Source organism: Oryctolagus cuniculus, chromosome X, assembly GCF_964237555.1.
Source record: "Oryctolagus cuniculus chromosome X, mOryCun1.1, whole genome shotgun sequence".
Classification (NCBI taxonomy): domain Eukaryota; kingdom Metazoa; phylum Chordata; class Mammalia; order Lagomorpha; family Leporidae; genus Oryctolagus; species Oryctolagus cuniculus.
Window position 1 is genome coordinate 43,393,506 of NC_091453.1, and position 23,070 is coordinate 43,416,575.

Here is a 23,070-nt window from a genome sequence, read left to right on the forward strand (position 1 = left end):
ACACACCACATACACATACAGAGAAAGAGAGACAGAGAGAGAGAGAGAAAGAGAGAGACAGAATTTCTTCACAAAAGTGACCTGACCTGGAAGGCCCCATGCACACTACACTGTCTGTAAGGAGAGCACTGTGAAGTTGACTATTCCAAAATGTGATACAATGACTTTGGGAGTTAAAACCTTTGTATCCTTGGAATCTCAGGGTTAGTCCAGGGCTGCTGGGGAGACAACATTCCCATCCTAGATCAACATGGGCATTTCCTATCCCTGTTAGCCAGATAATTTGCTGTTCATGGGACCAGGTTCCTAATGTACAGGAGGGTGTGGTCAGGGTATTACAATGCCTGGGGGCTTTGGGCCATATGCCAGACCTACAGAGGAAAAGGTGTGGAGGAAAGTTTACACATGTGACCTCTTTCCAAGATCTTTATCAGAAGGCAGAGGAAACAATGGAAGAAATTCAAAATACAGAAAAGGGGTGGCTAGGGCTAAAAACTATTTTCATCTTTGTGATTTGAACTCACCATTCAGGATATCTGGGCTTTCTTGCCCTAGGAAGGAGCAGGGGTGATCTAAGAGATCACTTATATTTTTAGTTACATTCTAAAAAGGGAGCTTTGGCTTCAGCTCCTAAAACTGCACCATAGAATATGATAGGCACTAGCCACATAAGGCTATTGAACACCTGAAACATCACTAGTGCAAAAGAGTGCTATCTCTCCCTCTCCCCTCCGCCCTCCCCTCTTCTCCATCCCCATCCCCATTCTTTTGAATGCCCTCCCCTCTCTGTCTCAGTTCCCTGTACCTATGCACCCCCCAGGCAAAGCAGTGCTCTGAGTATCACATCACACAAAAGGAACAAAGCGAAACACACAAACCAGCCTCAACTTACACTTGGTCACTCAAAAGAACAAGAGTCAATGGTACTTGTCCTAGCATTTGGAAGAGGAAAACAGGAACCCACCAAACCAACCAACCAATCAAACAAAGAAATTTTCCACAAAGAAAGAAATGTATTTTTGTCTTTTTACATTTTGGTGTATAAGCCATCGATATTCAGCAAAATGATTTCTTTCTTTTAAAAAAATATGGAGGAAAATAAGCCGGCGCCGTGGCTCAATAGGCTAATCCTCCACCTTGCGGCGCCGGCACACCGGGTTCTAGTCCCGGTTGGGGCGCCGGATTCTGTCCCGGTTGCCCCTCTTCCAGGCCAGCTCTCTGCTATGGCCAGGGAGTGCAGTGGAGGATGGCCCAGGTGCTTGGGCCCTGCACCCCATGGGAGACCAGGAAAAGCACCTGGCTCCTGGCTCCTGCCAGGATCAGCGCGGTGCGCCGGCTGCAGCGGCGGCCCTTGGAGGGTGAACCAACGGCAAAGGAAGACCTTTCTCTCTCTGTCTCTCTCTCTCACTGTCCACTCCGCCTGTCAAAAAAAAAAAAAAAATATGGAGGAAAATAGCAATTTACATAAGGTTGTTGGCCCAGGGCGTTAAATTTACAGATTTTTTTAAACTAGAAAAACACACACAAAAAAAAGCTACCTCAGGTGTTTTTTACCTCAGCACCTTGCTCTTGTGTTTCCCTTAGAGATTTCGTAAAACTGATAGTTGGAGCATTTTTTTATTTTTTTAATAAAAATGAGTTGGAAAAAAATAAGATACAACTGCCAGCCTGGAGAAGGTGACAGTCCAAGTGTGCAACAGCTGTTCTGAATTGTCTTCCACTAGCCAAGAACCTATATGGCCTTCTTTTGGACAAACCTTGAAAATGTTTATTTAAAAAAAAATGACTAAGAAAAACAGAGAGAGAAAATATTTGAGATGTCCTGAATTTCAATAGGGTACGCGCCATTAGGGCTTTTTGCGCTAAAGGATGAACATGACTGGTTTATGTGAACAAGCCATCATACCACCAGACTGCAATGCCAGTTTCCTCTACTGCAAACAGTGTTCTGTGACAAAAAAAAGAAAAAAAAAAGGGAAAAAAAAAAAAGAAATATATCCAGCTAACAAGAAAAAAAAAGAGTGCTATCATCCAGAATTTCCAAGACTTATACAAAAAGAATATAGATTATTTCATTAATATTTTATGCTAAATAGGCCGGCGCCGCGGCTCACTAGGCTAATCCTCCACGTAGCGGCGCCGGCACACCGGGTTCTAGTCCCGGTTGGGGCGCCGGATTCTGTCCCGGTTGCCCCTCTTCCAGGCCAGCCCTCTGCTGTGGCCAGGGAGTGCAGAGGAGGATGGCCCAGGTGCTTGGGCCCTGCACCCCATGGGAGACCAGGAAAAAGCACCTGGCTCCTGGCTCCTGCCATCGGATCAGCGCGGTGCGCCGGCCGCAGCGCGCCTCCGCGGCGGCCATTGGAGGGTGAACCAACGGCAAAAGGAAGACCTTTCTCTCTGCCTCTCTCTCTCACTGTCCACTCTGCCTGTCAAAATAAATAAATAAATAAATAAATAAAAATATTTTATGCTAAATACATGTTTAAATGATAATATTTTGGATGACCCATGTTAAATATATTTATCAAAATTAACCTGATTCTTTTCATTTTTTGATGAGGCAGTTATGAGAAAATTTTATATTACACATATGGCAGAAGTGAAAGATGTGTACACTAAAAACTATAAAAATATTGATGAAAGAGGCCGGCGCCGCGGCTCACTAGGCTAATCCTCCGCCTTGCAGCGACGGCACACCGGGTTCTAGTCCCGGTCGGGGAGCCGGATTCTGTCCCGGTTGCCCCTCTTCCGGGCCAGCTCTCTGCTGTGGCCAGGGAGTACAGTGGAGGATGGCCCAAGTCCTTGGGCCCTGCACCCCAGGGGAGACCAGGAGAAGCACCTGGTTCCTGCCATCGGATCAGCGCGGTGCGCCGGCCGCAGTGTGCCGGCCGCGGTGGCCATTGGAGGGTGAACCAACAGCAAAGGAAGACCTTTCTCTCTGTCTCTCTCTCGCTGTCCACTCTGCCTGTCAAAAAAAAATATTGATGAAAGAAATTAAAGACCCATATAAAAGGAAAGCTACCCTATGATCATAGAATGGTATGTAATCCCTGTCAAAATCCTTATGTTATTTTCACTAAAACATAAAAAAGCAATTCTAAAATTTATGTGGAACCAACAAAAGGTATTAAATATCCAATATGTACTTGAGAACAAAGAACAAAGTTGGAGACATCATATATTCAGATTTCAAATCATATTAATAAACCATAGTAATAAAAATGGAATTATACTGAAATAGAAATAAACACATAGACCAATGGAACAGAATAGAGGGCCCAGAATAAACACAAACACTTATAGTCAACTAATTCTACCCAAAAGTGCCAAGAATACGCAATAGAGAAAGGATAATCTCTGTAATAAGTAGTGTTGGGACAGCTAGATATTAACATGAAAAATAAGGAAATTGGACCCTTATCTTACACCATACACAAAAATTAACTAAACATAGAATAGGAGAATAAAGTCTTAAACAGAAGATCTAAAAACCACAAAACTCCTTTAAGAAAACAGAAATGCTCTTTGACACTGGCTCTGACAATTATTCTAGGAAAGACACCACAAGCTCAGGCAACAAAAGCAAAATTAAACAAGTTAAACTACATAAACTAAAAAGTTTCTGTACCAAAATTGAAACAATCAACAAAATACAAAAGAAACCTATGGATTGATACATAGATTGCTATGGAGAAAACATTTGCAAATCATATATCTGAAAAGTTAATACCCAAAAAATATAAGAAATTTACACAACCCAATATCAACAAGAATAACAAAAACAAAAACTATTTAAAATGAATAAAGTATCTGAATAGGCATTTCTGAATAAAAAGATAGGCATATGAAGATATGCTTAACATCTCTAATAATTAGAGAAAGATAAATCATAACAACAATGAGATGTCATCTCACACCCGCCAGAACATTACCAAAAAGTCAAGAGACAAGTGTTGATGGTGATGTGAAGAAAATCGAGCCTATATACACTGTAACTGATAATTCTATCATGAAAAAGAGTATGAAGATGCCTCAAAAATTTAAAAATGAACAATCATATCATACAACAATCCCCCTTCTGGGTCTATACTCAAAACAAATGAAATTAGTACCTTGAAGAGAGGTATCTGCACTCCCATGTTCACTGCAGTAGCATTATACACAATAGCCAAGATATGGAAACAGCCTAAGTAGTGTCAGTTGATGGATGAAAGGATAAAGTATGGTACACACACCACACACACACACACACACACACACACACAGAGTACATGAAAACTTTGTGAAAAAGGAATTAAAAGATAAACTTCTTTTGGTGGAAAAAAATTTGAAATCCATGCAATGACAGATCTTCAGAAAGCTTACACGGGGGTCGGCACCGTGGCTCACTTGGTTAATCCTCCACCTGCAGCAGCGGCATCACATATGGGCACTGAGTTCTAGTCCCAGTTGCTCCTCTCCCAGTCTAGATCTCTGCTGTGGCCCAGGAGGGCAGTGGAGGATGGCCCAAGTGCTTGGGCCCCTGCACCCATATGGGAGACCAGGAAGAAGCACCTGGCTCCTGGCTTCAGGCCGGCGCAGAGCCAGCCATAGCAGCCATTTTGGGGGGGGGGGAATGAACCAACGGAAGGAAGATCTTTCTCTCTGTCTTTCTCACAGTCTATAACTCTACCTGTCAAATAAAAAAATAAATAAAAAAGCTTACACATACTTTTAATTCCATTTTACACAAATTTTAAGTGCCCTCATAAAATCTGCATTTATTGCTAGCATGTTTCTGTTGGAGGGTACTTCTCTAAACCCTTGGATTCACAGCCCTACTTCCCAAAAATTAGTCTTTCCAGTTCACAGAAAGAGAGATTACATCTCTCTTAACTAATGTAATCTCTCTTTCCCTTTCCATACTCCACCTACCCTTACACTATATACACACTTAAAGAGACTAATCTAACACTGCCAAACACACCCAAAACAGTTGTGAGTTTGGCCTCAGGTGTCTACTCTTTCAATACTGAAGAAGTTCTCTAGGTGCTAAGGATAAAACATTGAATAAGATAAGCAAAAATCATCTCTGTGGAAATCACAAAATGACAAGGGAGACAGACAAAAGCTAAATAATACATATAGAATGCTAGACGGTGGGATATTGCACTATTTAGATAAATAAAGCAGGGGAAGTAATTAGGGACTATAGAGCTTCAATTCTAAATAGGGTGAGCCAGAAAACCTCACTGAGAAGCAGGTATTGAACAAAGAGTTGATGGCAATCAGGGAGTGAATTTTGGTGCTCTCTTTGGTAAAGGCATTCTAGGCAGACTGAGCAGTCCAGTACAGCAGCTGGGTGTATTTGAGGAAAGGCAAAGATACCAGTGGTTGGAGCAATGGGAATGAGGATGAGATTAGTAGCAGATGAATGAGGTCAGAAGTGTGATGAAGACCTATATGCTGTCAGGTCTCTGCAAATTCTTTGGCTTTTATTTTGAGATGTTGAGTACTTCTGAACAAGAAAGTGGATATGGTAAGATTTAAGATTTACCTCTTCCAACATGTACGCTAGTTCAACAGTATGAGTATACTTAACAATATTTAACCATACAGTTAAAATAGTTAAGATGGTGAATTTGGCTATGTGTATTTTACAAAAAAAATTTCAACAACAAATGACTCTGGTTGCTGTGTTGAAAGTAAAATATATTGGAGTAGGTACAGAAATAGCTAGTAAACTGTTGCATCGTCCAGGGAGACATTATGGTGGCTCAGAACCGAGTAGTAGTAATGAGCATGAGAAGAAGACATCAGATTTAGGATATACTTTCAAAGTAAAGTTGGCAGTGTCTACAAAACTAATGAAGTTTGGATCTTCTATCCACCCCAAGGTCACGCTCATCCCAAATAAGTTTAGATGCTCATATTTTATTGTTGAGATTACAGAGGCCAAAAGGAGGGAAGATACTTGCCCATGGCAAAATGGTATGGCAGAGAGTCAATGGAAAAATGTAAAAATCTAGTCCCTTCACTCATAGTTGAGTGCTTTTTCAATGTCATTCTGTTGTCCTTCTGCATCAATGACTACATTAGGCAAAAGTGTTGAGCTCATCAAAAGAAAGCATTGAAGGTAGATGGATATTTTTTCTGTAAATAAGTGAAAGTACGAATTTTAGGAAAGGAATATAAAACTTGCCTATTGAATGAAAGCATCAGTGCCTATGTACACATGCACATGCATACATGCAACATATGAAGTCCCTTGGAACAGTAATCAATCAGGAAACAACTTAGTTTCATGGTTTGTACCCCTTTAAAAATCTGCTTAGTAAAGTAATTTATGCTGTCTTCAGACACTGGGCCCATTCCAAACACAGGTAACATATTTGCAGTAAATATTGGCATTATTTCCAGCCTCAGGTCCCAAAGTTGTTGAGGGAGGCTGATATAGCTACCAAACAGCTGTTATGTATAGCTCTACACCTTTCTATCCCATCCTCAACATCCAGACCCTTCCTCACAAGAGCAGGGGAAACATTATTATTCTATGGGATGTGTAATCTAGTAAGGTTAGCTGAGTGCTTGAGGAAAGTAGAAATGCCTAGCTGGGAGATGGGTACTTAGTTGGAAGAGCCTCTCCAAATGAAAGAGGCTATATTATGGCTATATTATTTTTCATTTATTACTCCATGGACTAATGATATTCCCACAGAACAAAGCCCCTTTTGTCAGAGACAAAGTATGATTATGGAATGCATTTTAGCATTAGTTGATAATCTCTCAGAGGACAGTCTGGGGTGTATTGTCCGCAAGGGAAGCTGTCCTTAATACTCCTCCTCCCAAACCTTTCCCCACATCCTCCAGATAAGCTATTCTCATCCACTCACTCTGTCCCAAGTAGGCCTCCTGGTTTTTACATCTTTGTTTATATTGTTCCCTCACCAAGGAATCCCTTACCACCATTTCAGACCTAGCAGACATTCAAATCACAGATTTAAATACTATTTAAAAAATTCAGCTTTACTGAGGTAAAATTAACCATTAGAAATTGAATACTTAAAGCATACCACTTGATGTTTGAAATATGCATACACAGAAATGATCACCAACATCAAGCCTATTAACATATCCATCACTTTGGGCCAGTGTTGTGGCGTAATGGATTAAGCTACCACCTGCAATGCCTGCAACCCATATGGGTACAGGTTCATGTCCCAGATGCTCTACTTTCAATACAGCTCCCTGCTAATGCCCTTGGGAAAGCAGTGGAAGACAGCCCAAGTCCTTGGGACCCTGCACCCATATGGGAGACTCTGATTAGCTCCTGGCTCCTGCTTTTACACTGGCCCAACCACTGACATTGTGGTCATTTGCGGAGTGAATCAGCAGATGGAGTCTGTGTGTGTGTGTATGTGTGTCTTCCCCTCTCACTCTCTGTAGATCTGCTTTTTTAAACTTTTATTTAATAAATATAAATTTCCAAAGTACAGCTTTTGGATTACAGTGGCTTTTTCCCTCCGTAATCTCCCTCCCACCTGCAACCCTCCCATCTCCCGCTCCCTCTCCCATTCCATTCACATCAAGATTCATTTTCAATTATCTTTATATACAGAAGATCAGTTTAGCATATATTAAGTAAAGATTTCAACAGTTTGCACCCACACAGAAACACAAAGTATAAAGTACTGTTTGAGTAGTAGTTTTACCGTCAATTCACATAGTACAACACATTAAGGACAGAGATCCTACATGGGGAGTAAGTGCACAGTGACTCCTGTTGTTGATTTAACAATTGACACTCTTGTTTGTGGCATCAGTAATCCCCCTAGGCTCTTGTCATGAGTTGCCAAGGCTATGGAAGCCTCTTAAGTTCACCAACTCCAATCTTACTTAGACAAGGCCATAGTCAAAGTGGAAGTTCTCTCCTCCCTTCAGAGAAAGGTACCTCCTTCTTTGATGGCCCATTCTTTCTGCTGGGCTCTCACTCACAGAAGTCTTTCATTTAGGTCATTTTTTTCCAAAGTCTTTCCATGCCTAAAATACTCTCATGGGCTTTTTAGCCAAGATCTGCCTATAAATATAGAAAATAAACTTGTAAAAGAACATATCCATCACCTCACACAGTCACCATTTTTTCTTTCTTTGATCCCATATTTCTTGCTGCTTTCCTTTATTCCTTCCTTTGCCCCATCCTTCCCCTATTTCTTTCCTTCCTTCTTTCTTTTTTTCTGGTAAGAACATTTTGCATCTATCCTTTTAGTAAATCTCAAGTACTTAAGTATATAGTACAGTATTGTCAACTATATCACCATGCTGTACATAAGATCCTAAGAATTCATTTATCATGTATAGCTAAAAGTTTGAATGCTTTGACTGAACTCTCAGCCACTGGCAACTTCCATTCTACTCTCCACCCCTGTAAGTTTGACTATTCTAGATTCCACAAACATGTGACACTATGCAGTACTGATCTTTATATGCAAAGATTCATGCATGCATTCTTTCTTTAAAAGACTCATTTATTTTTAATTGAAAAAGTAAAGAGAGAGAGAGAGAACGAATCTTCCATACACTCCCCAAATACCCACAATAAGGACAGTTCTGTGGTGTAGCAGGTAAAGTTGTTACTTGCAGTGCTGGCAACCATATGAGCACCAGTTTGAGTCCTGGATGCTTCACTTCCTATCCAGCTCTCTGCTATGTCCTGGAAAAGCAGAAGATGGCCCAAATCCCTGGGCCCCTGCACCCGTGTCAGAGACCAGGAACAAGCTCAGATAGGCGCAGATCCAGTAATTGCAGCCATTGGGGAGCGAACCAGTGGATGGAAGACCTCTCTCTCCCTACCTCTCTGCCTCTGTCTCTCTGTAACATTGACTTTCAAATAAATAAATAAATATTTTTTTAAATGCCCATAATAGCTAGGGCTGGGCTAGGCTGAAACCTGGAGCCAAAAACTCCATCTGGTTCTCCTCCAAGAGTAACAGGAATCCAAGCACTTGCACAATCATCTACTGCCTTCCGAAGTGTATTAGCAGGAAGTTGGATAGGCAGCAGAGTAGCCAACTCTTGAACCAGAGTCTTAACATGAGATGCAGGCATGCCAAATGGCAGCTCAACCCACTGCACCATGATATCTACCCCTAATACATTCTTAACATAGGGCAAGACCTTAAAATCATCTACCACCCTTTTTATCTGATATATAATAGTCCTTCCTGCCATGTGATTGTTCCAGTCTCTTTTACTTCACTACCTTTGAGCAAAAGCCTTTTTCCATATTTGAACAGGCTTGTTTGGGAAAAACTCATCCTTATATAGAGTCTAGATCCTAGTTTATCCTATAGAAATCCTTCATGAAATACACTTTAGCAGACCCAGTTGCCTTTCTCAAGGGTTCTCCTTGGGAGATCTTCCCTTCCATCCATTTCTATTCTCCAGAAAGCACCATCAAAAGGAGTATCAGAAAGCTCAGCACCTCTAATAAGTTCCAGCCCTTTTCTAGCCTGAGTCAAATATCAGGCTCTTTATTCTCACTCCCAAGTCTGGATGAATAGCACAGGTCAATAGAAAAAGGTTCAAAATTCATCCCAGCCTTAAGTGAGAGTTAATGTTTGGAGAGCACAGGATGAAGCCAGACTCCTCACTCTGGCATTCTATCCCACACTCTTAATTTGACTCCAACATCCAAGTCCTAGTCTTTTTACCTGCCAAACCCCTAGTCTCCTAGCAGACTGATCTTTCCCCTGCTCATAAACTTTCTTGATGACTACATCTATTCAATTCACCATTACCCTTCTCTGATTATGATACCCCCTCATCCTCTGTGATTCATTTTAGAGCAGATGAAGTTGTTCTAACAGGTATAATACAATGACAGTAGCCCATATTTGCAATTGGAGGACAATCTACAGGTTATAAAACACTTTTGTACGGCTTGTGTTGTGACCATGACGTGACAGGCTTTGGACTGAAAAGCATTATATACAATACACATTCTCTATAAAAAATTCTTATGAAATTTTTGAATTTTATTGATAAGAAAATGAAGGCTGAAGAATTTAAGTCACATGCACAGGTCTCTTAGGTAAGGAGCAGTGGATTCAGAACTAGAACACAAGTCTACTAGCCTAAGTCAACTCCCATCTCACCCTAATCTCCTTTATGATTCCTTAGACCTACTTAGCCTATATTTCTGAAAATTCATCGAGGACTGTGGATCAGAATTCAACTCTTTTTTTTAAATTTTATTTAAGGTACACAAATTGAATATATGATTTAGGAACTTAGTGATACTTTCCACCCTACCCTCCCTCCAACCCACGCTCCCCACACTTCTTCCTCCTCCCTCTCTTAATTCCAACTCTTAATTTTTACAAAGATCTGTTTTCAGTTTACTTTATACTCATAAAATTAACCCTACACTAAGTAGAGTTCAACAACAAATATTAACACTAAGTAGAGTTCAACAACAAATATTATGAAGAACAGAACAAGGTTCCACAACAGTAAAAACAAGGGCTGTAAACAATAAACAATCAACGAGAATTCAAGATTTATACTTGGCCAAGCTTGGTGTTGATGGAGATTAGTACTGCCAGTTAATCTATTAGGAAGGCAGAACATAACTCAGCACAAGGACTGGTGTTTAGGAGTACTGAAGGTTCCTGAGAAGTGCCCACTGTTATCTCAAAGCAGAAATTGGAATCCCAAAGGAGCAACCATCCAGGACAAAGAACCACAGGTCACAGAGGTACTGAAGTGGAGACCCGGAGGCTAAGAGCCCTTCCTCTTCATCTAGAGGTAGAGGAAGAGCAAGTCAAGCTCCTCTGTAGCTTGTCAAGGGCATATATCTCTTCCCAACACTTTCCTTTTAATACAGCTCTGTCAACTGTTTGTTTCCAAGCAAGACTGGCTAAGGAATAAGGACCATAGTTACTCCAGGAGGAAACAACTGCCAAGGAAAACAAAGTGAGACCTCATATTGCCAGTTTGGTGTTACTGAAATGGAAAGGAGAAATCTCTAGTTGACAGAGTGGGAACTCAGCCAATCTGTAAAATGAGAAAGTTGAGCTACAAGGTCTTGCTAGCTCCACCAGAGTTTGAGGCCACATGTACTTGGCAGTATTTGATTAAAAGCCAAGCGTCTGGTACCACGTTGCCTTGATTGAGATCATGGCTCCACCACTTCATAGTGTTATGACCTGAGGCAAATTGCTTAATCTCTCTGTGCCTCAGGTTTTCCATTTGTAAAATGAGTATCTTAATAGCACTGAAATTTCAGGACCGTTATGAAGATTAAATGAGGCTAAAATAAATGAAGCACTTGGAACAGTGGATAACACATCTAAGTAGTGCGTAAATGTCAGCACAGTAATGAATGTGAACACAAACCCTGGAGCCACACTGCATGGATTTAATTCCCAGCCCTGTCATTTACTGCATGATCTTGGGAAATCATTTAACCTCAGTATGCTTCAGTTTCCTCATATACAAAATGATGATAATACTAATGTATACCTCATAGGATTACTGTGAGTATTAAATGAATTAATACAGATAAAGCACTTAGAGCATTGCCTGGCAAATAGTAAGTATTGCATACACATTTTCTTTCATTAGAAGTATTGTTTGGAATCTCTTGGACCAAATTCACATGGTTTTTCTTGTTTTTAAAGTCAGTGATTTAAAAAAAATTCACCTTTGTAAAGAATGGGGCTGTTCAGTCACAACTGGGATGTCATGAACAGAAGTCAGAAAAAAAGATATGTTCTTGCCTATCATCTTCTTCCTTCTCTTTATCCTCTTCACAGAAAGTCACTGTAACCTGTTCCAAGGTTACCAAGGGTTTTAGGTATCTAGATATCCAGCAAGAAGGCAAAATCCTTCAGCCTAAAGGCAAGAATACCCACTCACCTTTGACATACACGTACACACTGGTCTTGCCATTAGGATCCTCAGTGTCATCAACGTCCTTATAGCTACACGTAAAGTAGCCAGTGTCACCAGCTTCTGTGTGGAAAATGGTGAGCTGATTGCAAGTGACAACCGGGTTATCAGCACAGGGGTGCTCCAAGATGCGGGCCCGACTCCCTGCAGGCTCACTGCCCCAGGTCCATATCATGGCAGCCAATCCTCTGAGAATGCAACACACACAAAAGCATGTAGGTCAGGCCTTGATGTGACAGTGAAGAAGCAACCTTACCCCAGCCCTCTAACCATAGTTCTGAAGCGGAAGCTCTTGCAAATAGTTTGGTGCCCATGAGAGGACTGGCACTGGAACACAACTGTGGGCTTGAGGAGCATCTGAAACCTAACTAGGATCCAAAAACACAAGTCAAGACTTTGTCTCTCTCCTCCACTGCAGCTCTTCTCTTCAATTTTCATCTCCCCCAAAAAGCTCATTCTACCAATAGGTGGGCTTTGGAGTTTTTGACGATAAACACTTAAAGGTATGAGGAAAACTGAATTAAGTGATTTCTGAGTTCCTTTCCAGCTCTACTGTTTCGACTTGCTAAGTGAGGACACCAAGGCTCAGAAGGTAAAGGGCTTTGCCCAGTAAACTTCCGGAAGTATCAAAACTTGAAAGTCTTAAGTTCTCAATCTAGGTTTTATTTTTTCCATTATATTTCATTGCCTCACTGAATTTTAAAATGTTTTCTAGGAAATGAGTTCTGAAATGGTGTATGGCTGTATTAAACTCCTTGCATTCCATGGGAAGGGTCCTGGAACAAACATAAGCTTAAATATACTGCATTTCTTCCATAGGTGGACAAAATGAATGGACCTTAAATCCTTATCCCACTAAGGCTTATTCTTTCCTTTTTCCTACATTCTCACAGCAAGAAAAAATGTGGTGCAATAACTGAAAAATAATGAGAAAGAAAAAAGAACTTGGATATTGAATCTCAACACTATCACTGTTTTTTGTGGCTTTTAGTTATTTAAGTTTCTAGGTCTCAGGTTCCTTATCTGTAAGACAGGAGTAGTAATCCTTCTCTCTTGTTGGTGTTGTTAAGAATAATTAAGATATGTTATGAGAAAGAACTTTGTCAAAGCAAGCCATCAAAATATATAGGAGACAGTAGGCGAGCTGGATCCAGGTGTGACTCCAGTTCTCACATCAATGATACCTTTCTCCACATTGTATCATAGCACCTCCAGCATTCACACATTTGGTAGAACACTGTCCATCATGGCTAATGTCATTGAAGTGAGCAAAAAGCAGATCATGAATAAGTGTGGGGAGCAATTGTTCATTTTGAACACCTTCCCCAAAAGAGAAATGTTTTCCACCATTTTGAAAAGGTGATAACCACGACTATGGTTAAAATTGTTAGAAAGTCCATACAGGGGAGGGGAGGTTCTTATGGAAAAGCAATGAGTAAACAAGATAAAGAAAGGGGTTTGATAAACAGCAACATCGCAGGACCTGTCCCCCAGGCTCTTGAACCCTGAGATCAGAAATAGAATGTGCCTCAGTTAAGTGAGAGGGGAAAAGTTTCAAATCAAGTTCTTTAGCATGGCTCTTCTGTCCTATCCATTGGCTGTTTTCTAACTACCACTAGAGGTTCTTTCTACTTGTACTCTGGCCTCTATAGGGCATGCCTGGCCCCGTTCTGAAGTACTCAACTCAACTGAGTGCCCTGAGAGCCACACTGACTTAAAGTAAGTTATATCCAGGCCCCCTCTTTATGGACTGAGTTGTGTATCATTCAAATTTGTATGTTTAAGCCCTAACCTCTAGCACATGATAACATGACCATATTTGGAGACAGGGCATTTTAAGAGATGACTGAGCTAAAATGAGGTCATCAGGGTGGGCCTTTATCCAATCTGACTGGTGTCCTTTTAAGAAGAGGAAATTGGGACATACAGAGAGACATAGGGGATATGTACACACAGAGAAAATGCGATGTGAAGAAAATGAAAAGGCAGACATCTGCAAACCAAGCAGAAAGGAGAACTACTCAACCAATACCTTATCTTGGGCTTCTAGCCTCCAGAACTATGAGAAAATATACTCATGTTTTAAGCCACCCAGTCTGTAGGACTGTATTATGATAACCCAAGAAAACTAACATACCTTCTGCACCAGGCCCAGCTGGCATCTGAAACTCTTGTCTTTGTTGAGCCTTGGAATCATGAGAAATGTGTTCCTTTAGTTGCCATTTTCTGACTCCTTGTTGCCTCACCTGACTAGAGTGTCAATCCTACCTTTTAGAGCCAACAAGCCAAACTGGTCTTCATACCTGCATGCTCTGTGTTTCTGATTGCTTTGCATAATATCCCTTGTCTGACCCCATGTGGGCTGCAAAATCCTCTCCTAGGAACAGCCCACATGGTCTTCCCTGTCCCCAGCACAGGGAAGTTGACAAGCAGGTAGCCTCTTGTGTTTCAGGAAAAGGTAAAAGGCTTCTATAAAGGGCCACATAAAAATGTTAGGCTTTTCAAGTCTCTGTTAAAATATTATACTTATTTTCAAACCCTTTAAAAATGGAAGCACATTCTTAGTTTATACATCCTGAAATAATTGGCTACATTGGCTATAAGTTGTTGATTCCCACAATCCAAGCACTGATAGAATTCTCAAATTCCTTCTGCGGAATCTTAACCTTAGTTCCAATACCTCTAGTGATGACAAACTCCTAACATTCTTTCACCTCAAGGTAGCCCACTTTATCACCAATGAAATCTCTGATGGTTTTGGCCTCAAAATAAGAAAAAAATTTTGTGTCCAATGGAGTTTAACTCCTAATGCCTCTAAAAGGAATTAGTAGAAATATGTTTTATCAGAATAATCAAGCACCAGTTAGGCATGCACTGGATGAGCAGATTTAATGAAAATGTGGCACATGATCATTTGGGTAATAAAGAAGGGGTGGCCAGGATACGAAGATCTTTAGAGGGACCAGCCATGGGAAGGAGAGCAAATATAAAGGTCTAGAATGTGTAGCCTTTAGGGGGTGCAGCAAGGAGGACGCTGGCCATGTGAGATCATACACCACACATCTGATTCTAAGCTCCCATCTCTAAAGATGTGCCAGTATCCTTCCTGAATATTGGTTTGAGCCCAATTAGACACACGTGAAAATATTCCAGCAAGAGCAATAGAATTCAGGAGACTCTGATAGCCAATTCTCGGGCTTAGGACTGAGTAGTTAGATGTTTACAGTGACTAGATCCCCTAGTCCTGGTAATTTCCTGGGGAGAATGACAGGCATTCTGAAAATCCTGGACTTTCTCACAAGCTGACTCAGTGCTATGACATGCCGTATTTGTCAGCCAGAACTTCAAAGGCCTGTTATTTGAAGTTTGGGAACTTCGGCAATGTACAAAGGAAGCATTACCAAGACACAACTGAAAAGAGTGACACAACTCCAACATGAAGAAGCATGGTCAGTCTCAGCTGCAGCTGGGCAAAACAGTGTGAGTTCATCCTGTTCCACAGACTTGCCAAGCCTCAGTAAGTATGGATAGTTGCAGGTATATTGGCACAAGGGAAAATCCACAGGCTTAGGAATCAAAAGTCCTGGGTTCTAGTGTTGGAACCTTATGCAAATCACTTCTCTTACCCAGGCCTTATTATTGTCATTTGTGAAGTACAGCTTATGGAACTTAGTGGATTTAAGTTTTTAACTTAGAGGATTTAAGATTTATTGTGAGGATTTAATGAGTTAATCCATGCAAATTACTTAGAACAAAGCTTAGCACAGAATAAGTACCAAAGCAATGGTATTGTTAGCAGCAATATCTGTCATGACCATCATCCCTGAATCTTTTTGTTTCTACTCCACACTCCACACTTTCACTTCCAATCTATCATAAAATCCTGTGAGCCTTAACTTCAAATCTATTGAGAACCTGACCAATGCTCTTTCCCTCCACTGTGGGCATCCTGGTCAGAGCCCTCTTTGTCTCTTAACTGGATTATATTAGTAGCCTCCTAACATTTGACCCCCTGTACCTTATATCCTTCAATGCAACCAGAATGAGATTTATCATGTGAAATGTATTAAGTCATGCCATCCTCCTGCTTAATTTTTCCAATGGTTTCTCATAACACTCAGAATAAATTCAAAACCCTTACTGTAGTCTACCACAGGGCTGTTACCCCTCTATAGCCTATTGTCCTAGTGTCCCTACCATTTATTTTGTTCCAGCCATCCCATCCTCCTTGGTCTCCTTGACAGGCCAAGCTGTTCCTATATCAAGGTCATTTCATTTTTGCCATTTCTTCTCTCTGTAAAACTCCTCCTCCAAATACCTGTGTGGTTCCCTCCTTCACTCTATGTTCAAATGACACTTCTACTCTGACCAACCTGTTTGAAGAAATATCTCCTCGTCACTTTTTTTAAAAATTTATTTGACAGAGTTAGACAGTGAGAGAGTGTGACAGAGAGAAAGGTCTTCCTTCCGTTGGTTCACCCCCCAAATGGCTGCTATGGCCAGAGTTACGCCAATCTGAAGCCAGGAGACAAGTGCTTCCTCCTGGTCTCCCATGCGGGTGCAGGAGCCCAAGCACTTGGGCTATCCTCCACTGCCCTCCAGGGGCACAGCAGAGAGCTGGACTGGAAGAGGAGCAACCGGGACTAGAACCTGGCGTCCATATGGGATGCTAGTGCCACAGGCGGAGGATTAACCAAGAGAGCCACAGTGCCAGCCTCTCCTCTTCACTTTTAACACCTTTACCCTGGTACTTCTCCACAGTATTTTGTCATCTTTTAATACACATTTTTTCTTTATCATGTTTAATGTTTTGTCTCTCCTATAAAAATGTCAGCCCTAAAAGGGCAGGAATATTTGACCATTTTGTTCCGTGTCATATCATCTTCACCTTAGTCCAGTGCCTAGCAGGTGCTAACTAAATACTTGTTGAATTCATATATGAAGATAACAGTCCGTTTTTATGTCTGTTCCATGGAATTTATGTGGAATTAAATAAGTTAGGTACTTAAAACATCTTTGAAAGATGTATAGTCCAACTTCTAAGACAGTGTTTAATGTTATTCTTTTTTCCTAAATTTCCTTCTTTCCAAATAGGTCCTGACATTTCCAGTAAAGAGTTCTTGCTCCCTTCAACTTAGACTTTGAGAGAATTTGTCTTTTTCATTCAACTATGAGGTGATCCTCTAGAATCACAGTATGTCTTACCCAGGTGTGCAAATACAGCCATTGTCACCACTAGCCAGAACATGGTTCCTGCTTAATTAAATACACAATAAATTCTTCTTTTAGTTATTAATTTATTTAATATTTGATACTAAGGGTAAGGATTACAATTTGTCTACATCAACAAACTGTTTTCCATACAATTACTGAGGAAGTGTATACATGAACCAGTAAAAAATACACATCTAAAATCATTTAAATGTGATAGGTAATGAACATTCAAAAATTCATTTGAGTATAGTGGAAATAAAATAACAGCCCTGCACATGTCCAGTTGTGTAAACTTGGGCAAATATTGTCACCATTTCAGACCCCAATTTTCCCATTTGTGTAGGGGTTTAGAGGAGCTCCCTGTATTTCACAATCCTTCTGAGAAATTACCTGTGGCTTCACAAACCATACCTCCTTTTTTATTCCTCCACTCCCACCTCAGGCACTATTAGTCTGTGTCCAGGAAGCACTTTCTCTGGAATCCTCCCAGCACTGACACAAATCTCCACCTGAAGTAGATACCTGCCCCCTTGCAGAGCCAAGCCTGTCTCACATGCATCATCTAGGGGTAAGTGCTTAAAATCAATGGTTAATGAGAGATAAGATTTATAAGGTCTTAGTAAAGACACAGGGAACAAGTATGATACTTGGAACATGACCAGGAAAGACACATGAGGGCACTTGGAGATAGCTCTTCTAACTGCTGGCTAATAGGCCAGATGCCATTCAGGATCGCTGAAGTAAAGTGGACATATATAAGCAGGGACTGTTAATGCACTGAGGCCTTCTCTTAATCATACTTTACACCTAAAGAAATGGCTGGACGGGCCCACATGGCAAGGAAAAGATAATCCTCAAGAACCTGAAGTCTGACTCACATTCCCTGAACAAAACTCATCCTTACTGTTACAAGACCAGACAGCTTAGAGAAAAGGTCGGTACATGGAAGACAGAACAAGAATTTATAGTCCCCACGGGGCCGACGCTGTGGCACAGTGGGTTAAAGCCCTGGCCTGAAGCGCCAGCATCCCATATGGGCGCTGGTTCGAGTCCCAGCTGCTCCGTTTACAATCCAGCTCTCTGCTATGGCCTGGGAAAGCAGTAGAAGATGGCCCAAGTCTTTGGGCCCCTGCACCTGAATGGGAGACCCGGAAGAAGCTCCTGGCTCCTGGCTTTGGATTGGTGCAGCTCCGGCCGTTGCAGCCAACTGGGGAGTGAACCAGCAGATGGAAGACCTTTCTCTCTCTCTCTCTCTCTCTCTCTCTGCCTCTCCTCTCTCTGTATAACTCTGACTTTCAAATAAATACAATAAATCTTTAAAAAACAATTTATAGTCCCCAGGATGAGAAGACATTACCATCCTGTGATGTTATGGGAACAGAAATTACATATCACCACTACCATTAGACTATACCTAATGTAACTCATGTTCTCCCCTTTCATATTAATAAAATCTTCATTATTCAGTTGAGCATATAACATCCTGTGGGAAAACAACAGAATATTTACAAGCCTCTCTTGCAGTCAATCATGACTAAGCTCTGGTCCAAGGGCTATAAGTATAAATAGTGTGTAAAATTTGGGGATGTGTCCTTAAATGTAGAAAGCATGCTTGTCTTTACTCTTCTTTGTTTTTTTCTAACCAGCTTTCCAGACATGATGGCTGGTGTTTGAGTAGTCATTTGGGACCAAATGCTGGAAACCATTGGTTAAGGAATTTGAATTTCTAATGATTTCATGGAACTGGAATTCCAACCCAGATATCCACATTTTGTCCTTTTTCTATGAAATAATTAAACCTTGTGTCTAAAAATCAAGGTGAATTTAGATTTTGTGTTGCATGTATCCTAATCTAATCTTTAATGATACAATGAGGAATAGACTATCTTAAAGAAGGAGGGACACTCTGCACTTCTTTCAGTTCAGTTAAATTCAATACACACTTACTGAGTGCTTGCTCCTCTATCTACTACAGAATTTGACTTCTTCCTGGAAAATCTCCTCTCCCTTAGAACACAGTTCTTTGTTTCTTCCTCCCACCTATTCTCCACATTTTCTTCCAATTTCCCTTCCTTCCCATCTGGAGGTTATTCTCAAAATTATGACCTTTACTTTGCTCTTTTCCTCACCTAACACACTCTCCCTTATTACCCTAATCTATTTATATAGTTTCAGCTCCCAACCAGTTTCTGTAAACAATTCTCACATATTCAACTCATCTCCCACACATCCACACCTACTGTTCTTAAAATATGAAACACTGTTGAGTCTTTCAAACCTAAATCTATTTCTACAATAATTGATGTTTCTACTAATTCACCAAAAGAAACAGTATAAAGAGAAAGAAAAAAGGGACCTACTATATGTTCTCTAAATATTTTTGGAAGCACAAAGTTACTTGTGCTACATGCACACACATCTACATGAAAATGATATGGTAGGTATCAAGGAAATAGGTAACATTCAATAAAGAATACCACAAAAGTGTAACCATGAGAAAACTTAATCCACAGTGTCATACACCATGCTTTGGCAACACTGTAAACTAACAATTTAAGAGCAAGATTCTTGCCAATAGAATTAATGTACATATTAGGTGTATTAAGTGCTATAATAGGCAAACTAGCTTCTCTTGAATGTGTGAAAGAAAATAATGACAACAAGAAATAAACAAAATAAAAAGCCACATGGAGTCAACTCCAAGGTTAGCCTGTTTCACCCCAAGAAGCACAAAATGTGAAAACCAACTGCAAGAAACCAGCGCATCTAGAGCTTATTATCTATGACTATAAAATAAATTTTTAAAAATATTTAGTACGAAAAAAAGTTTAAATTCTTTTAACTTCTTACTGGGGGTTTTTTAATCAGACAAGATCAAGGAATTTGATATTATTACCTGCAGGTAATGTCAAATGTTCCACCAGCCTGGATCATCACTTGATCTCCCTGAATGCTCAGTTCTGGTTTCATCAGGGTATTTCCACTGGCAAGACCTAAATCAAAATAAAATTTGTTGTTATAGGAACTTTTAAAAATGTCTTCAGATGTATCCAAATATGATTTTACATGTACAAATTGAAGTGTATGTTTAGCTAGTCGCTACATTTTCTGTAATAGCAAATAACTTAAAAAAACAGCCAAACAAACATACATTAATGTATTGTCTAGATTTATAGTACATAACATATGATGACAGTAAAACAGGAACAGGAAAGCTCTTTATATTCTGTTAATGAAATCTTCAAAATAAATAAAATAAAGTAAAAAGCAAACATAAAATAATGCTGTGGTATAAAATCACTTGTGTGAAATAAGAAGCTATATTTATTAACATACGGATATAATCAGAGAAGACACAAGAAATTAGATAAACTTGGTTGTTTCAAGGAAGGAAAACTGAGAGGATAGGGGATGTAATGGGGACATTTCATTGCATATATATGTGCTAGACCGAATAGTTTCAATTGTTTTTCAATTTGAGCCACTAAAGTGGGAAAGGTTTATTACCTCCATTGATTTTGGGCATGGACATATGACTTGAAGTCAGGCATTGAAATTTGGGTTGAATTGACACTGTACTGGTCACAGTCTGAGGTCTTATATATTGTTCATTTCTGGTTAATCTCATTTGCTGTTACCATGACAAGAACTTGATGGAAGTAGCTCACTGGTCCAAGGAGAATGAGACAACTGGAGCATACCTAGACCCCATGGTCTAGAGCTAAACCAAGAACTCATATTCGATCAGGAAAACCCTGGACAGCTCACTGTTGCACAAGCAAGTAAATATTTAATGTATGACACATTGAATCAGTTTCTAAAATAACTTTATTGAGTATAATTGATGTACAATAAACTGCATACATATGAAGTGTACAATTTTATCATTTTTAACATGAGTATGCTCATGAAACCATCCCTAAAATCGAGAAAGTGAATATATCCATCATCTCTAACTGCTTTCTACAAATGTTGGTGCTTCAGTTTCTTACAAAGTGGCTTTTGTACTGCATATGTCTCTGCCCCCAGGAAGTGATGATCTGCTTTCTTTCATTATAGACATCCTAGTACAGGAAGCTCATAGAACCCCTAGTAAACATAACCAAAATAGATCCTCAGCACGACTCGTTGTAATCAAACTCACCACAGTGAAACATAAAGAAAAGATTCTAAAATGTGCAAGAGAGAAACGTCAGATTACTCTCAGAGGATCTCCAATTAGACTCACAGCAGACTCCTCATCAGAAACCCTACAACCTAGAAGGGAATGGCGAGACATAGCCCAGGTACTAAGAAAAATTGCCAGCCCAGAATATTGTATCTCATTTGTGAATGAAGGTGAAATAAAGACCTTTCATAGCAAACAGAAATTGCGCCAATCTGAAGCCAGGAGCCAGGAGCTTCTTCCGGATCTCCCATGCGGGTGCAGGAGCCCAAGTACTTGGGCCATCCTCCTCTACTTTCCCAGGTGCATTAACATGGAGCTGGATCAGAAGTGGAGCGGCCAGAACTCAAAGTGGAGTGAAGATGGGATGCCACTATCAGAGGGAGTGGCTTGGCTTAATCCACTGCACCACAATACCATCTCCATGGTTTATTACACTGCATTTTTAAGGATGTTGTTGACCTGTTTATTGTACCCTTACAAATGAGGATATTTCATTTTTGTTAAAGATTTATTTATTTATTTGATAGGCATAATTACAGAGGGAGAGGGAGAGACAAAGATAGAGATACAGAAAGATACAAAGAGATACAGATACAGAAAGCTCTTCCATCAGCTGCTTCACTCTCCAAATGGCTGCAATAGCCCAGGTTGGATAGGCCAAAGCCAGGACCAGGAGCTTCGTCCAGGTCTCTCACATGGATTCAGGGGCCCAAGCACTTTGGTCATCTTCTACTGCCTCCCCAGGGGCAATAGCAGGGAGCTGCTGGAAGTAGAATAGCCAGGACTCAAACCAGCATTCATATGTGATGCTGGGGTCACAGGCAGAGGCCTAATCTGCCGCACCCAACACCAGCCCCAAGAATGTTTCTAATTATATACAATGAGAATAAATTGTCTATTCAAAATAAATTCAATTTACAAACATAATCCAAGAAGTGCTGTTTATTTTCAAACTTTTACAGTGAAAGTGAACTAATATGTATTGAGTGTTCACTAATATTCTAGTGGTTTTATTTGCTTTCATTCATGAGACAATCACAAGTACCTCCCTTTCTGCAGTCTAGTAAAGTGAAAAGACAAATATGAAACCTGAGGTTCTGAGTCAGATATCCTGTAAGTGGTAAGACAGGGATTTAACCTTAAGTCTGACTGTCTTCAAAACATGTAATGTTGGGGCTGGCGCTGTGGAACAGCAGGTTAACACCCTGGCCTGAAGCGCCGGCATCCCATATGGGCGCTGGTTTGAGACCCGGCTGCTCCACTTCTGATCCAGCTCTCTGCTATGGCCTGGCAAAGCAGTAGAAGATGGCCCAAATCCTTGGGCCCCTGCACTTGCGTGGGAGACCTGGAAGAAGCTCCTGGCTCCTGGCTTCATATCGGCGCAGCTCCAGCCTTTGCGGCCAATTAGGGAGTGAACCAGTGGATGGAAGACACACACTCTCTCTCTCTCTCTCTCTCTCTGCCTCTCTCTCTCTCTCTCTGCCTCTCCTCTCTCTGTGTAACTCTGACTTTAAAATAAATAAATAAATCTTTAAAAAAAGGAAGGCCGGCACCGCAGCTCAATAGGTTAATCCTCTGCCTAGCAGCGCTGGCACACCGGGTTCTAGTCCCGGTTGGGGAGCCGGATTCTGTCCCGGTTGCCCCTCTTCCAGGCCAGCTCTCTGCTGTGGCCCAGGAAGGCAGTGGAGGATGGCCCAAGTCCTTGGGCCCTGCACCCCATGGGAGACCAGGAGAAGCACCTGGCTCCTGCTTTCGGA

The 23,070-nt window shown here is 40.8% G+C and overlaps 1 protein-coding gene across 6 annotated transcripts in view; it reads right to left on the reverse strand.

Moving 5' to 3' along the window:
• LOC100358984 (vascular endothelial growth factor receptor kdr-like) overlaps nt 1-23,070 on the reverse strand; it is a 291,681-nt gene that overhangs the window by 205,173 nt on the left and 63,438 nt on the right. For all 6 annotated transcript variants that reach the window (XM_051827734.2, XM_051827731.2, XM_070067438.1 and 3 more), the window contains exons 3-4: nt 20,042-20,138; nt 11,899-12,119 (exon numbers count right to left, since the gene is read on the reverse strand). In XM_051827734.2, coding sequence (XP_051683694.2) covers nt 11,899-12,119; nt 20,042-20,138 — 318 coding nt within the window. The remainder of the gene's footprint in view (nt 1-11,898; nt 12,120-20,041; nt 20,139-23,070) is intronic.